This window comes from Takifugu rubripes, chromosome 1 (assembly GCF_901000725.2).
Source record: "Takifugu rubripes chromosome 1, fTakRub1.2, whole genome shotgun sequence".
Lineage (NCBI taxonomy): Eukaryota > Metazoa > Chordata > Actinopteri > Tetraodontiformes > Tetraodontidae > Takifugu > Takifugu rubripes.
The window spans coordinates 3,085,808-3,100,646 of NC_042285.1; the positions used below are offsets into that span (position 1 = coordinate 3,085,808).

Below are 14,839 nucleotides of genomic sequence, written 5' to 3' on the forward strand. Positions count from 1 at the left end.
GGAACCTGCTGTCACGGGCCGAAACATTGACACTTGCTAGGAAACTGTGATCGCAAAGCTTCGGTTTTAACTGCGGATTAAAGCGGACAAAGATGGACTCATCTTTCATTGTTGCAGTTCGCAGGGATACGAGCGCGGGCAGAGGCATGATGGGATGCCCTCTCCAGGGTCTAAATTTAAAGGTTCTATTTTATCTCGGACAACGGGAAAATAAAAAAAAACGCGGCAACATGATCAGCTAGCATTTTCCACGTGGAAAAAATTTCGCAGACCCAAATTAGCGACGGGGAGGGAAAAAAATACGCAATCTGCTTTTCATCGGGAACGTCCCTTTGATGACCCGGTTTTACGCCCCGGTGCAATTGTGCAGTGTTGAGTTACAGGAGCAGAAGGACGGGTGGAAAGAGGGATAAGCCCTCGACATCGATCCACTTGTTCACCACAAGCTACATAATTCCATCTTTTCTCACTTCAACCAAACAATTCGGTCCTTAATCTGGACTAAAAGGGCCAATCAGAGATCAGAATGTTTCTTTTCTTTGATGTTCTGGTCACTCCAGGCCTCTGAATATTAACCCTCTTTTAATCTACAGCAGTTAGCATGCGGGGGAAGAGGGCATGGGGGGGTGGGAGGGACGTGCGGTCACGCTTCTATATGAATCCTACAAAGGAAAACTCGTGCAGACAACTCGTGCGCACATCAACACTTAAGTATAGAATCGGACTTTTAACGGGAGCCCGGCGACCCACTTCAGCAGGTGTCACGCTGTTACCGGGTAGAGTTCCAGCCTCAAAACAAAGCGATTTGATGGGCAGTTGTGCAGCCGAGTTAATCCCCACATTCTGCAGGAGCGGCCCCACAGCCAGCGTGTGTGTGTGGGGGGGGGGGCCACTTGTAAACGTGTCCACGTGAAGGTCAACAATGCTGACGATGCCGGACCGTCGGCCAGCTGTACGGTATTAAAGGAGCGCTAACATATTTGTGACATTCAGACAGGGTCCTGACTGGAAACCAGCGGGGAACACTTTCGCTGCATTTTGGAGATTAACAACCAGAGTCTATTTTATACACTGATAAATCGCTACCGTGTGGGGGCGGTGTGACATTTTTCTGCTGATCCTATCGTGGCGATATTTCACTGATATTGAACAGATGCTTGAAATCCAACACTTACAGTAGATTACAACTTAATCTGCTCATTGTTGGGTAGCAGAGTTGACAGAGCGGAACTGCACTACCACGTTTTACCACTAGAGGCTCAAAACAACCAATTAAGTCATTTAAAATAATAACACAGATTTTATTATGTTGAAGTTAATCCTTCATATAATGTCAAGCCACGCGCATGATATTAAATAGTAAAGTTATGTGAGAACTCGTCTTTTTTAGGTCATTTAGTTCAATTTAGTTTAAAAGTGATGACCTTGCAGCAATAAGTATATAAATATTTAATCTTATACAAATTTGCCCATCTGCAACATTAGAAGTTATTATTAAATTATCCCTAATGGGGAACTAAACAGGATAATCGGATTTATGCTGCAGATGCGCGCAAATTGTCAAATATTAGAAGCCGACTATTAACTGAGCTGTTTCCGGTGGAGACTTTGGCGTCTCCCGTCACTTCCGGAAGTCTTTGGGCCACGGAAGAGCAGCAGCAGCCGGTCGGAGTGTCGGACAGGCGGCGCGAAGCAGGAAGCTCCGAAAACTATACATTCTTCCCCCATAAATCGGGTAAATAGTGAAAGTAGCATCAACTTTCCCAGGTATCTACCTGTCAATAAACCATAAAGGGGGCGGGGCAGACGCAGTTAAAAAGCCCGCCAGTCCAAAGGGTGCGTTTGATTAGCTTCACAGCGTCTCCAGGCGGAGAGGAGCCGATAATTTGAGACCTTGTACTAAAAACAAACCAAAACATAAATCTTGGGCTCGTGTGACTGCGACTTTGACGAGTTAGAATGATTTTAAAATGGGAGCAGTTTTTAATTTGCTATTATTTTAATAATAACAGTGGTCTTGCCCAGGTATTGCCCCGGCTGTCCCTACTGAACGATGAGGAATAGTGGAAGAGATGGCAGCTGGAACGAAGCCTGTTATCAACAGTTGACCCACTCTGCCAAACAGCCATGTGGTTGTCAACGGCGACGTTGGGCGTCACGTGAAGGGCGACATCCGCCTGCACATGTCTGACCCACTGAAAGTAACTCTGTGGTATCCAAAAATGTGAAGGCAAATCCCCTGTTCAGCCCCTTGCTGTCAGACTGCAGTAGCGCTCATAAGCCCCTCCCCCACCGCAATGATATAAAGTGATGCTTAAAGTTGGATGTTCCTCCGATGTGTCTCACCTGGGGAGGTCCCACCATCCTGCAGGACTAATATTCATGCTACACGGGCCCCTATTGTGTGTGTGTGTGTGTGTGTGTGTGTGTGTTGAAAGACATGTTTTCCACAGACGGGCCTCGTCACTGTGAATCAGAACGACTGTTTTCCTGGAGGCAACTTTAGTTTCCACCTGTTTGTAGCTGCAGGTTCACATGTCAGGAGGCCTCAGTTTCCCTTCATGCTTTGCTCCGCTCGTCTTTCCTTTCTTCTTTGTTGGATCGGGGGTCCGAACAAGGAAGCTTTAGTTGTTGCACCGGATGACCCTGAATGCACCGCTCCCACTTGGCTTATAACTTTAACACTTCTTCTTCCCCTTGACCACAAACGGGACTTGGTGGCTTCCTCTTTGACTTCCTGTGTGTGTGTTTGTGTGTGTGTGTGTGATCAGAGTTCTTATGCAAGCCATCTCTTTAGGGAAACACAGTCCTTGTATTTGGAAAGTGTTTTTATTGAAGGTTTTTGTTAAATATATGAGATTTCTGGCATGCATGATTATTTTTTAATGAGCACCATCCTGCTTCGGATGTAAATCAGGATGTGTTTAATTGTTTTTGGTCATTTTCTTTAGGATCCTTAACAAAAGACAGTTATCATCACACAGTGTGATTGTAGCTGTGTTTGTCACTTCGCTGACCTCATGATTGTTTCCCGACCCCCTCTGTCATGGACGCATGAGGCCGAAGAAGAGCAGGAAATGGGGCATATTCTCGGATTTTATCACTTATTACAGGGAATTCCCTCTTCCATAACTTCCCAATGTGAGTCAGATGACAGCTGACCTCAGATTTTTGATTCAAAAAGACAACAGGAATATTCCTCAGCCTGATTCACGGCTTTCTGGAGCAGGAAAACACCTCTGGGATTGGAGGGGGGGTCAAGAGGATGTTGTTGGAGTGTTGGATCCTGTTTTCTTCCTTTTTCCTGACAAGTTGCAGGTGCAAAAGCAGCCCCCCCCTACCCACACACACACACACACCACCCCCTCTGCCCCCAACTAAACCAGTTCATTGTCACAGACTGAACCATTGTCAGCCACAGGGGTGAAGGACAACAGAAGAGATTAAAATTTAAAGTTCAGGCAGGTTTGTGGGGAAATAAAGGGTCACTACACCTTTTCAGCCGACGCCACGGTTACCGCATCGCTGAATTTGTCTTTAAAGAAAAGTGGTACCTTTAAATCATCACAATAGGTGTGCGTGTCCCAGCAGACAGCATCAGCAGTAAACGTTGATCTAGTTAGCATGCTAGGCTAATGTGCACAAAGTTCCCACCTAAAAGTCTGTGGGAGCCTCTTGACTTCTGTCAACACGTGTTAAAACGCAGGGCGGCGGGGAGGCCCGATGAGAAGAACAACAACGCGTGACGTCGCAGCATTTTCCACTTTCTAAGAACGCAGGATGAAGTTTTCCAAAATGGAGGACGAAGAGTCTTGAGAGGTGACAGGAAGGAAGTGGAAGAGCAGCAAAACTAAAAATAATCACCTCCAAACTTGAAAGTCTGGGCGGAGGAAGTCACATCATGGTTGCTGGGATGTGCGTCAAAACACACGGAGCAGGTGGTGTGTGTGTGTGTGTGTTGTGACCAGACAGTTTATGTTTTGCCTCTTTTGTTTTGCCCGACACTCTCTCATCTTCCGCCTGTGTCCAGTAGATGTTGTCGTTTTATTTTTATCTTTTTTTCCCCCGCAACATCCTCAAACGGTACGTGTCCGGAAGTTCGGCGGGTCCACTTCCCTAAGCTAGCTGCCTCGTAGCGGCTGAGCTACGCGACTGTCCCCAGTCAACCTTCTGTGAGTGTTCAAATCAATCAAGTTTAAGTTAGTCGAGTTAAGCTTATTAAGCTAGTGATAAATCCTGACCGATTATCAGGATAATAGCCACCCAGTTAGCGTAAAGGGACGATTCCCGGTTACACGTGAGGCCTCTCGTGTTACCTGCTGTTCGCTATAGAGACCGGAGAAGCTGTAGGATTAAAAAATGGAGGCTGAGCATGTGTAAAAATACATTTTTGTTTATTTCCATCATGAATTGCGCACGATCAGTTTGAGCAACCTTTTTTTTTTTTTTAATAGAAATTCACTGAGCTCTACGTGAACAGTCATCAGTCTTTAGCAGAGGCTTTACAGATGTGTTAATGCAGAGACACCCCCCCAACACACACACACACACACACGCACACAACCAGTGAAAACAGGTGAACTCAGCAGGTGAGACGTAAACATACTGGCAGACGGGAAGTCCAAAACAAAGGCCGTCACATCAGAGGCTGATGCAGCACGGAGGGCAACGGTCAAGGTCATCATTTCCCCGGGAAGAGCGGAGCAAAGACAGGCGCTCTTTCCCGATTAATTTTTTTTTTTTTTTTTTAAAGAACGGATGAGTCATGTGACAGGAAGAAACAATCTGAAAATATCAAATGCAAAAGTGACACGTCCAGATTTAGTGGGACAGGACGCGTGAAGGGCTCCCGGCACAGCTGGACAGGAACCAAGTCATTGTCGCGTTACTGTTGAGTTTCATCATCATTTGTTCTGCTGTAAATGAAATAAATATTAAATGGCGACGCGGCTTCGCAGAGGCGTCACGTGTCTGTTAAGAACTCTCCGAGTTGGAAAAGAGTTTTGGACAGAATCTCATTCTGTAGAAATTCTTGTCCTTATCAAGACTTTTCACCAGCGTCGCTATTTCCATTCCTCTGCTGCCCCCCTGTGGAGGAAAAAATAAATACAACAAGCGACGCCTTCACGGGAATCCGGATTACGTGACACTCCCGCCGGATTACGTTTTAGAATCCAAAAGTAAGGAGATGATGAAACCCCGCCCTCCCGCCACAGGTCAGACCGTGAAGGCAACACGGGAGAGCAACAAACAGGAAACAGCAAGCTCAAACAGGAAGCGGGACACCTGCGTCATTCCTGCTCCAACGTGTTTCATCTCACAGAGGCACAAAGAAGGCAAACACACACACTGACACACACCTCTCTGCTGATCGATCAAGTTTTCTGAGAGAAAACAGCAGTTTGAAATAAATAAGAAATAAACTGCAAAAAAAATCTGATCGTGAATTATAATAATTACAATAATCTTAATAATAATAATAATAATATCCAGTCCTTTTCATGATAAACAGTGAGTAAAGAGGCTCCTGATTGGCTCAGAACGAATTCACCGCTGTACAACGTGACATGGACACACACACTCACACACACACACCTTGCACTCATGTGTGTGTGCGTGTGTGTGATGCTGGGCTGCGCGACTGATCTGTTTCATTTCCATTTTTGCTAATTCGTTCACGCAGCAGGAAAATCACAGCTTTTATTTTTAATCCAGGGGAAAAAAATGCCCATAAGGGGAAAATAAAAGTCTGATTCTGGGGAAAACCCGGGCCGCTGCGGGAACCCGAATTTGCTTAGCATCCGCTCCGGATCACATGTTTGAAGCCGTTTACGGCCTGAAAATGTTCTGGTCGGGTTGGATCAGCAGCCCAACACGCACGCTCGCACGCACACGTGCGCGCAGAGCCCAGAAACCTCAGATTCGATGGGTTTAAACAGCTGTAGGCGGCGGATCACCTGTGCATGCAGTCACTGGATAAATGTACATGGAGATTACACAGCGCTCGTTTAGTCGCGCACGTCTATAGAATCTGAACCTTCTGAGTTTCAACATAATAACTTCTTTAAAAACTTCTGTGAACCCACGCGGTCACCTGATGCATCGAAGCCGAGGTCGCGTTTTCTGCATCCGACTTCCTAAATTATCCCAGGTCCGGTGTGGACGCCTCCCCCTCCTGCTTCCTCACCCTCTGGAGGAGAGGGAGGGAGGGGGCGCGGAGTCCTGCGGGTCGGATTGGTGAATCTGTTTGGCTCCTCCCTCCCCTCGTGTCCTCTGGCGGGCCCTCAGTCCCCCAGGATGACCTGGACAAAGCTCGCCACGTCCGTTTCTTTGGTGTCGTGGGAGGTGAAGAAAGGATGTTGCTGCGGAGGAGACGGATCGGTTCAGAAAGTTCTCCAATATCCTGGTAGGCCTAACAAATCTGTGCTCCTGTTTCATAAATATTTGATACAATATCCCAGTAGTGACATTAAAGCCCCATTTCTAAAAACAAGCGCGCATTTAACGTTCTTATCTGATGTTTTCAGGCGGAAACTTCGCCAGTAACTGTGCTTCTGCTGCCCCCTATCGGTCACTAACATCATTACACCAACGTTATTGATTTCTTTACTGAGCTACTTTATATTTCTATTGTATGTTTTTAAAAACATTTTAAATGGTCCTTTCTTTCATTAATGCTCAATTTCCCCCCTGTTTAAAGCTGCCAGACATCAAAGCCACTCACCATCAGTTCTGTGTAAGTCGGACGCTCTTTGGAAACTTTCTTCAAACTGCAAAAAACGCAGAAAAGCGAACAGAAACTTAAACCTTTCCGGAGATTTTCCGGGTGAAAAAGCAGCAGGAGGATAGAAAGGCCCACCACTGAGAGCTGAAGTCCACAAACTCGGGGGAGAACTGGCCGGCGGGAAGTTGAGGCGAAGGCTCCTCCACCACCTGCTTCAGCTGCTGGAACGGCGTCCCCCACGAGTCGTACGGGAAACGCAGGATGGCGAGCTCGATCTGGGACGAGAAGAGGGAGAACAACTCACTGGTTAAAGGGACTTTTACCGTGAGCGACAGCGACGGGACGACGCTTCATTCACCATGGTGATTCCTAAACTCCAGATGTCGGATTTGACGTTGTAGCCTTTCTGGTTCGTCTCCGGGTTGATTCTCTCCGGCTGTGGGACACGCGGACGAGGTGGCGTCAAAGGTCTTACACACAAATGCAACTTTACTCCGTCAATGCTAACAGGCTAGCCTGTTTCTACTCTCTTAGCATCGTCTACGGCCCCTGAAGCTAACGCCTCTGCTGCCCCCTGGTGGCTGCAGCGCCGCTCAATTCTGCCGACCTGGACGGAACGATTGGTTACCGCCATGTAGGGTTTGCAGCCAGCGTCCATGGTCTTCGCCACCGAGTCCACCAGGTAGCCGCTGATGCCGAAGTCGCACATCTTCACCTGACCCTGAGTGTTGATCAGCACGTTGGACGGTTTCACATCTGTGGCGACAGAGACGGGAGAAGCTCGTCAGCAGCTGAAGGAGCCGTCGCAGAGGCGGAAGCGAGCCGCGGCGCCGTCACCTCGATGGATGACCTGCAGGTTGCTGTGCAGATGCTCCAGAGCTTTGACGATCTGTAAACAAGAGGAACATTGTTAAGGCGCCGCCAGCTGACGGGAAACGCTGCTTCCGAGTGCCACGCCCACCGAAACGGCGATCTTTCCTAGGATGTCCTCGGGGATGGTCAGGCCCTTCTCAATCACCTGCTTGTAGAACTTGTCCAGGGACGTGTCCATCAGCTCCATGCAGATCCACACATCGCCCTGGCAACGCAGATTTTGGAAGAGGTCAGGCCAGAAAAGACGGCCGAAAAAAAAACAACCCCGGAATAACCAGGATGCCTGGCAGACAGACAGGAAGTAGCTGATTTTCTCCAGTTTAGTCGGGACTGAGTGTCTCAGGATGTCAGACGGACCCTCAAATACCAACTCAGCTGAGCTTCACCGGCAGAAATACCACAAATACCCAAGTAAACACAGTTTACTACTGTAGCATCACCTATAAACCAGCGGCTATAGATTATAAGCCTCATTTTTACTGTGTCACACATTTGAATCAAGAGATTTGTAGTCTGCAACTTCTAAAATCTTCCATCAGAGGCTATCAACTGCCATCAGAAGCTAACAGCTGCCATCAGAAGCTACCGGCTGCCATTAGAAGCTACCAACTGCCATCAGAAGCTACCAACTGCCATCAGAAGCTACCAGCTGCCATTAGAAGCTACCAACTGCCATCAGAAGCTACCGGCTGCCATCAGAAGCTACCGGCTGCCATCAGAAGCTACCGGCTGCCATCAGAAGCTACCGGCTGCCATCAGAAGCTACCGGCTGCCATCAGAAGCTACCGGCTGCCATCAGAAGCTACCAACTGCCATCAGAAGCTACCAGCTGCCATCAGAAGCTACCAACTGCCATCAGAAGCTACCAGCTGCCATCAGAAGCTATCGGCTGCCATCAGAAGCTACCAGCTGCCATCAGAAGCTACCAACTGCCATCAGAAGCTACCAACTGCCATCAGAAGCTATCGGCTGCCATCAGAAGCTACCGGCTGCCATCAGAAGCTATCGGCTGCCATCAGAAGCTACCGGCTGCCATCAGAAGCTACCAACTGCCATCAGAAGCTATCGGCTGCCATCAGAAGCTACCGGCTGCCATCAGAAGCTATCGGCTGCCATCAGAAGCTACCAGCTGCCATCAGAAGCTACCAACTGCCATCAGAAGCTACCAACTGCCATCAGAAGCTATCGGCTGCCATCAGAAGCTACCAACTGCCATCAGAAGCTATCGGCTGCCATCAGAAGCTACCAGCTGCCATCAGAAGCTACCAACTGCCATCAGAAGCTATCGGCTGCCATCAGAAGCTACCAACTGCCATCAGAAGCTATCGGCTGCCATCAGAAGCTACCAGCTGCCATTAGAAGCTACCAACTGCCATCAGAAGCTACCGGCTGCCATCAGAAGCTACCAACTGCCATCAGAAGCTATCGGCTGCCATCAGAAGCTACCAGCTGCCATTAGAAGCTACCAACTGCCATCAGAAGCTACCGGCTGCCATCAGAAGCTACCAACTGCCATCAGAAGCTATCGGCTGCCATCAGAAGCTACCAGCTGCCATTAGAAGCTACCAACTGCCATCAGAAGCTACCAGCTGCCATCAGAAGCTATCGGCTGCCATCAGAAGCTACCAGCTGCCATTAGAAGCTACCAGCTGCCACCATCAGTTACCTCTCTGAAAAGGGCTCCGTAGAAGGTGACGGTGTAGAAACAGTCCACCGTCCTCATGGAGATGTCCAGGTCCATCAGCAGCCTCTTCTGCTCCTGCGTGTTCACCGTCGCCCGGATACGCTGCCGGACGAGAGTCCAGCCGGTTCAGGAGAGTCCAGAACGTTTGAAGCAAACTAGACCCGACCGCCGGCTCACCTTCACCGCCATGATCAGGCTGCTGGGCACGTGCCTCATCTTGTCCACCACCCCGTACGCTCCCCGGCCGAGCTCGGCGATCCGCTCCAGGTCGTCGGCCTTCACCTCGAAATTCTGCTCCACACACAACAGAGGTCGAAAGGTCGTCAGACGCCGCCGAATACATCGCTTTCCTTCCTGTCTCCTCAGAGACCAGGGGGAGCTAACTGGACCAGTGGCGCCCTCTAAAGGCCCGGCGACGCCACTGAGGGCGATTCTGATAACCCGACGTCCTGGGAACGTCTCGGATTAAAGGAGGAAACGCGTTCTCATGGCCGCCGTCGGGGAGACGCCTGAACTCTGATGTTTATCTTCTTCTGGGCTCGAGCTCGGCGGCGTCTCTGCCAACGGAAAATACCACCTATTTGATGAGTTTTAAACAAATATTTTTACAGCCTGCTGGGCAATAAAAGACATTCCAGTCTGTCCACAATCAGAAACATTCAATTCACCCACAACGTGGGGGGGGGGGCAAAGACAGAGAGAGAGAGAGAGAGGGCGAGCGTGGGACTGTACCAAACCAAAAGCAGACGGACGCAAGAGTAAACAGTGAGCAGTTACATAAGAGCGCAGAGAAAACAGGTTTAATCCTTGAATGGGACTGGAAGGGGGGGGCAGGAAAACCAGGTGAGGGTACCTTCTCTCCGATGGTCACACACGCCTTGGAGTCCAGATCCCTGGGGGGTCTGAAACACACAAAGGTGAAAAGCTCCAGCACAAACGGTTCTCAACATTTCTGCAGTGGTTTGATCCACGTTTGACGAAGAGGAAAAAATAATCTGGTTTGTGGCGGCGAAACTGGCGTCGGGTCAGAACGCCCCCTCTGCCGCTGCCGAGCGCCTCCGGACGAAGGCGGGAACGTCGAACGCTTCCGCTTTTGTCCCCCGTTAGCATTCGCATTAGCGACAGTCGGTCCCAACGCCCCTTCGGGAGGCGGCGGGCGGCAGCGGCAGAGGTGACGCAGGTCGGCGGCAGACCTACACGGGGGCCGGGGGCGGCTGCTCGAAGACCTCCTTCGGGAGCTTGAGCGCCGGCTTCTTCTTGGCTGTAAACACACAGAAAAAAAAGAAGCTAGTTATCCTCCCGGCGCTAAACGATACAGCGATCCAACAATATCGATAAACGCATCCGGGTGAGAGACGAATGGACGGGTCGTGATGTTAGCATCTGTATCCAGCCGCTGTGCTAGCAGCTGCGCTAGCTAAAGACCTTCCTAAAAGACCTTCGTCCCCAGACCATTGACCTGATGACCTGACCTGGCCCACGGGTGCAGAAAGTAAGTAAAGAGACAGGTAGCTGCGCTCCGTCGCACGAAACACTGACCCGAGGCCATGCTTCACGCACATGCGCGTGCATGTGCACGCACGCGGCGCTTCCCATGTTTGAACAGTGCAGGGCGTGACGCGTGACGCCTTTTGCTCCCTGCGTCGCCGCTCTGCAAAGCCGCATTGTTGTGCTGAAATGTCAGTTGGAGCCCCTCCCACACGCGCTCACTCGGGCAACAATGGTAATTGGAAACCGGCGCTCTGCTAACAGGTTAACGCTAACAACACGCCGATAAAACGCGGGCCCCCCCACCCCCCCTTCCTCGGTGGCTGAAGCCACGGGGGAGTAGATGTGGCAAAACAAACCCAAGCATGAAGTGTTTCCTGATACTTGTGAGTTTCTTGCACAACTAGAAGCTCCTGGTGAACACACCCAGACTGGGATGACTGGTGACAGCCTGACAGCTGATGGAGACTAGCTTAAGCGCGGTGGATCTCTCCCCCCCCCCCACCCAACAGCCTGTGTCTAACAGCAGCAGCAGCAGGATTCAACATGTGGCTCTTACAAAAACGTTAGCAGCTGCGCTAACATTGCTGTTAGCTCCTGAACCACATTTATGCTATGCTGATATCAGCATTGTTTTCTCCGGGGGCACAGGAGGGACTGTAGAAACACTGCCCCACCCCGACACCGGGGACCAGTTCCACCCTGGAGAAAATAGTCGATGCTCCCGCTGGTTCGTCGCTAGTCGCGATGACTCAGCAAAGTCACGTTAGCCGTTTTTTTTTTTTAAGCTGGTTTATTAAAGTGGCGCTGCTAGCGTTAGCTTTGAGCTTAACTAGCAGGATTACACCTACACAAGCGTCTTTAGCAATGTCAACAATACTATTGAGAGGTTTGCTTCTTTAGCTTTGCCGCGCTGTGGCTAGCCGGCTACCTGGACACTCCCAGACAACAAAGCTTTCTTTTCTCTTTTCAAAGGCCTCATCAAAGGGAACAGGAGCAACGTGATTTTCCTGCTGGGTCTCGTGATTTCTCTGGCGCACGCAAATCTAAAAGAGCCCGAAATGAGAGCGAAGAAACCTGCTGCCGCCGACCGAGACCACGAAACCAGTACAGAGACGAGCCGCTCGGGGGGGGGGGGGGGGGGCGGTGATTATGTAATCACTCCGGATCACCTAATGTTCTGTTCCGAGCGTAAAAAACAAGAACGCGAGCTGTTAGGTCTACCTGCTCCGGGGGTCTAACCTATCCCACACACCCACACGAGGAACCAGTTTGGTACAGACTGGCTCCATCCTGGTAACTGGTTCCAGAGCTCGTTAAGTGTCTCAAGGAGAACCGGGCCGGGAGCAGAACCCTCCGATTCAGGGAACCAGAAACGGAGCAGCAGGGGTTCCACGTTCTCCCCGGACTCTTGTTTTGGTGGAAAATCTCTGGAAGATACCACTGTGGTCCGGGATGGGGGGGGTGTGTTAGAGCTTGATGTTATGGTTCTGGTCCCAGTCCAGGGTTCTGGTTCTGGTTCCTGGCTCATGGCAGATGGTAAGACAGAAGCAGGACCAGGGTGCGTTTGTGCGTCCCAAAAAAGTATCAAAGAACATCTCTTTGATCTTGTTTAAAGCTGGGATCTGCGTTCTGACACGGATCTTGTCAGCGTTCCCGGCGCCCTCCGGCAGAACCGCTCGAACGCACACGTTCCCCCTCGCCGGGGCGGCTGAAGAGACTCGGGTCGGAACGCGTCGTTCCCAGCGTCCTCCGGATCGAGTTGCGCAAGTCGACAACGCAATTCCTTCCTCTATTTCTGCCGAGCTAAGCATCGGACCACGGCGGCCTAACTGGGACCAGCAACGTGCCTCATTCCTGCTGGTGTTCAGCACCAGAATGTTGTAGCCCCCCCTGCCCCCCCAACACCCCCTTGCCCCCCCCCCCCCCCAGGTCCTCAGCAGGCATTTCAGGGGGTTTTAAAAGGGAACAAATCGCTGCAGCACACCAAGGGTTAAACACGCCGCGAGCAGCCACACGAATCCAAACTATTCTGGGGGGGGGGCAGCAAATAAAAAAGTACCCCCCCCCACCCCTCCCAAAGATGGCAGCGTCTCTAAGTTACAGCTGTCAGGAGCTCCTTTGGGAAGCATGGTGTCACCAGCTCACCCTGCACTTCCTGTCACTGCGCCAGTGTCAGACTGCCCCCCCCCCCCCCCCCAGAACAAGAATAACCCCCCCAAGAACAAGAACCACCCCCACAGAGCCTTCGGCTCCAGCTCGTGTGTCCGTCCGCACGTCTGTAGGCAGGACAGATGTTTCCAGCACCTCCCGGCCTTCGCCCCCCCCCCCCCCACGAATGTGGCGTAGCCGAGGCAACAGGAAGTGCTGAGATTCTGGCTGTGGTCAGGATGAGCCAGAAGGTTGTGGGTTCAGCCCCCGGTTAGCACCAACTGTGGTGTCCGTGTGGGGTTCCCCTTCCATTAATACCCCCCACCCACCTCCAGGTCATAGCTCATATGAACAAATTAATTGCCCCACAGGGGCAAATAAAGCTGTTCTTTCTTTTAACAAAACAATGAATCAGTTTGTGTGAACAATTAAGGGAAAATCCTTTACTGGTTCACTGTAAACTGGATGTCTGGTCCACATCCAGGTGCTTGTTCTGCGCACGTGCGCGTGCACGAGGATGACAGCTCGTTATTCGTAAGAACATCGTCGACTGCAGCAACAATTTCTGTTGTCTCTTTCTAATAAAGGAAGGTTCGAGTTGATCCAAAACAGGAAGTTCCTCCATGTTGCCAGGTGAGCTCTCCACTCAGCTCGTGTGTGCGCGTGCTCCGCCACACCGGTGATTAAAAAAAAGTTGGGGTCAAAGTGTGGCGTCCGCGAGCCGCGCCAACATTGGCGCTTCAGCGGAACTGAGTGGAGAACTGTCACATGTTAAAGTCACATTTCTGCCCGAAAACTCCCAACGTGCCGCGAGCAACATTAAAAGTGCCATTTGCACGTCGTCGCTGCACGCGACCTGACGGCCGTCGTTCACCTTTGCGTGACGAACCGGAGCCTCACGCGCTGAACTCGTGCAGGAGTTCGTTACAAAGTGTCCTTGTCGGTCTCGTGACTCCTAAAAGACGCCCCTCGCGCTTAACATCACTGCCCGCAACCGTGCGCGAGTGAGCGCGCGCGCGCAGCATCGCCTTACCAGGAACTGTGCAAAAGGGGGAAGATCTGAAACAGGAAATGCAACTGACCCTCACAAAAGCGTGTTAACTTTAAAAATGCACGGGCCGTGCGCGAGCTGCAGGGGTGCACGCGGCGCCCCGTGCAGCACTGATTGCATGGCGGTAGTTGTGCACGGATCGGTGTGGTTCTCTTACCTCCTCTCGGCTGAGACATTTCCCCTTTGCTTTGATGGGGGGGAGGGGAAGCACAAAAGCCTTCTTTCTCGCTCCCTCCCTCCATCGCCGTCGCGCCGGAGCTTCAGCCGCTCGCCCTTTTTGCAACAAAGATGCAAAAACGAGCCTCGATCTTCATGCACTTGGAGCCCTTTTGCGTTCAAAGCGTGCGCGTCGGCACCCGCGGCCGCGGTACCAATGCACGGCGTCCGCGGCGTCGGGGAAAGCGCGATTTCTGCAAATACACTGCAAAAAAAATCCTCCGCAGCACTTACATGATGGGCCAAGAGCTGGCAGCTGAAAGCTCTTAACTTGGATCAGAGCGAGACCCTGCGAGAGTGCGTTCTTCCTGCTTGGAGCGCAAAGGATACTGGGAAATGTAGTACCAGCAGCCAACGCGCTCGGCTCTTGCTTATCTGCACGCGAGACTAAAATAACTTTGGACGAAAATCAGGAACTAATTGGTGGTTTCGATACCTAGCGGCGCCTGAAAGAGCTAACCTAAAACCAAATTACCGTCATTTCCAGCTGCCAAAGTCATTTTCATTGTGGAGAATTTATATTTGTATAGATGTGTTTAAATTTACTGCAACAATGTTAATAATTGTACCTGCAAAGTGCAAAGTAGTGTTTTTATTTGTTTATTTTAGTTTACTTTGTATTTCATCTTGACCATTTAAAAACAAACAAACA

General features: G+C 50.7%; 1 protein-coding gene across 1 annotated transcript; it reads right to left on the reverse strand.

The window, feature by feature from the left end:
- Positions 1 to 4,377: 4,377 nt before the first annotated feature.
- map2k6 (mitogen-activated protein kinase kinase 6) lies at positions 4,378 to 14,496 on the reverse strand. Its single transcript, XM_029843458.1, has 12 exons — positions 14,129 to 14,496; positions 10,479 to 10,542; positions 10,135 to 10,183; positions 9,459 to 9,572; positions 9,264 to 9,383; positions 7,686 to 7,802; positions 7,562 to 7,613; positions 7,353 to 7,480; positions 7,083 to 7,160; positions 6,860 to 6,999; positions 6,725 to 6,770; positions 4,378 to 6,362 (listed from the first exon to the last, which is right to left on the reverse strand). Exons 1-12 carry the CDS (start codon positions 14,211 to 14,213, stop codon positions 6,285 to 6,287), a joined length of 1,071 nt encoding a protein of 356 aa, XP_029699318.1. The 5' UTR covers positions 14,214 to 14,496; the 3' UTR covers positions 4,378 to 6,284.
- Between the last annotated feature and the right edge of the window lie 343 nt (positions 14,497 to 14,839).

What these genes read in the sequence shown, in the direction of transcription:
- map2k6 (XM_029843458.1), bottom strand. Translation starts at nt 14,213, where the DNA reads ATGGAGGGAGGGAGCGAGAAAGAAGGCTTTTGTGCTTCCCCTCCCCCC. An exon ending in AATGTCTCAGCCGAGAGGAG is followed by an intron (nt 10,543 to 14,128) that starts GTAAGAGAACCA and finishes GTGTGTTTACAG; the next exon opens with CCAAGAAGAAGCCGGCGCTC. An exon ending in GGAGTTTAGGAATCACCATG is followed by an intron (nt 7,000 to 7,082) that starts GTGAATGAAGCG and finishes TTCTCGTCCCAG; the next exon opens with ATCGAGCTCGCCATCCTGCG.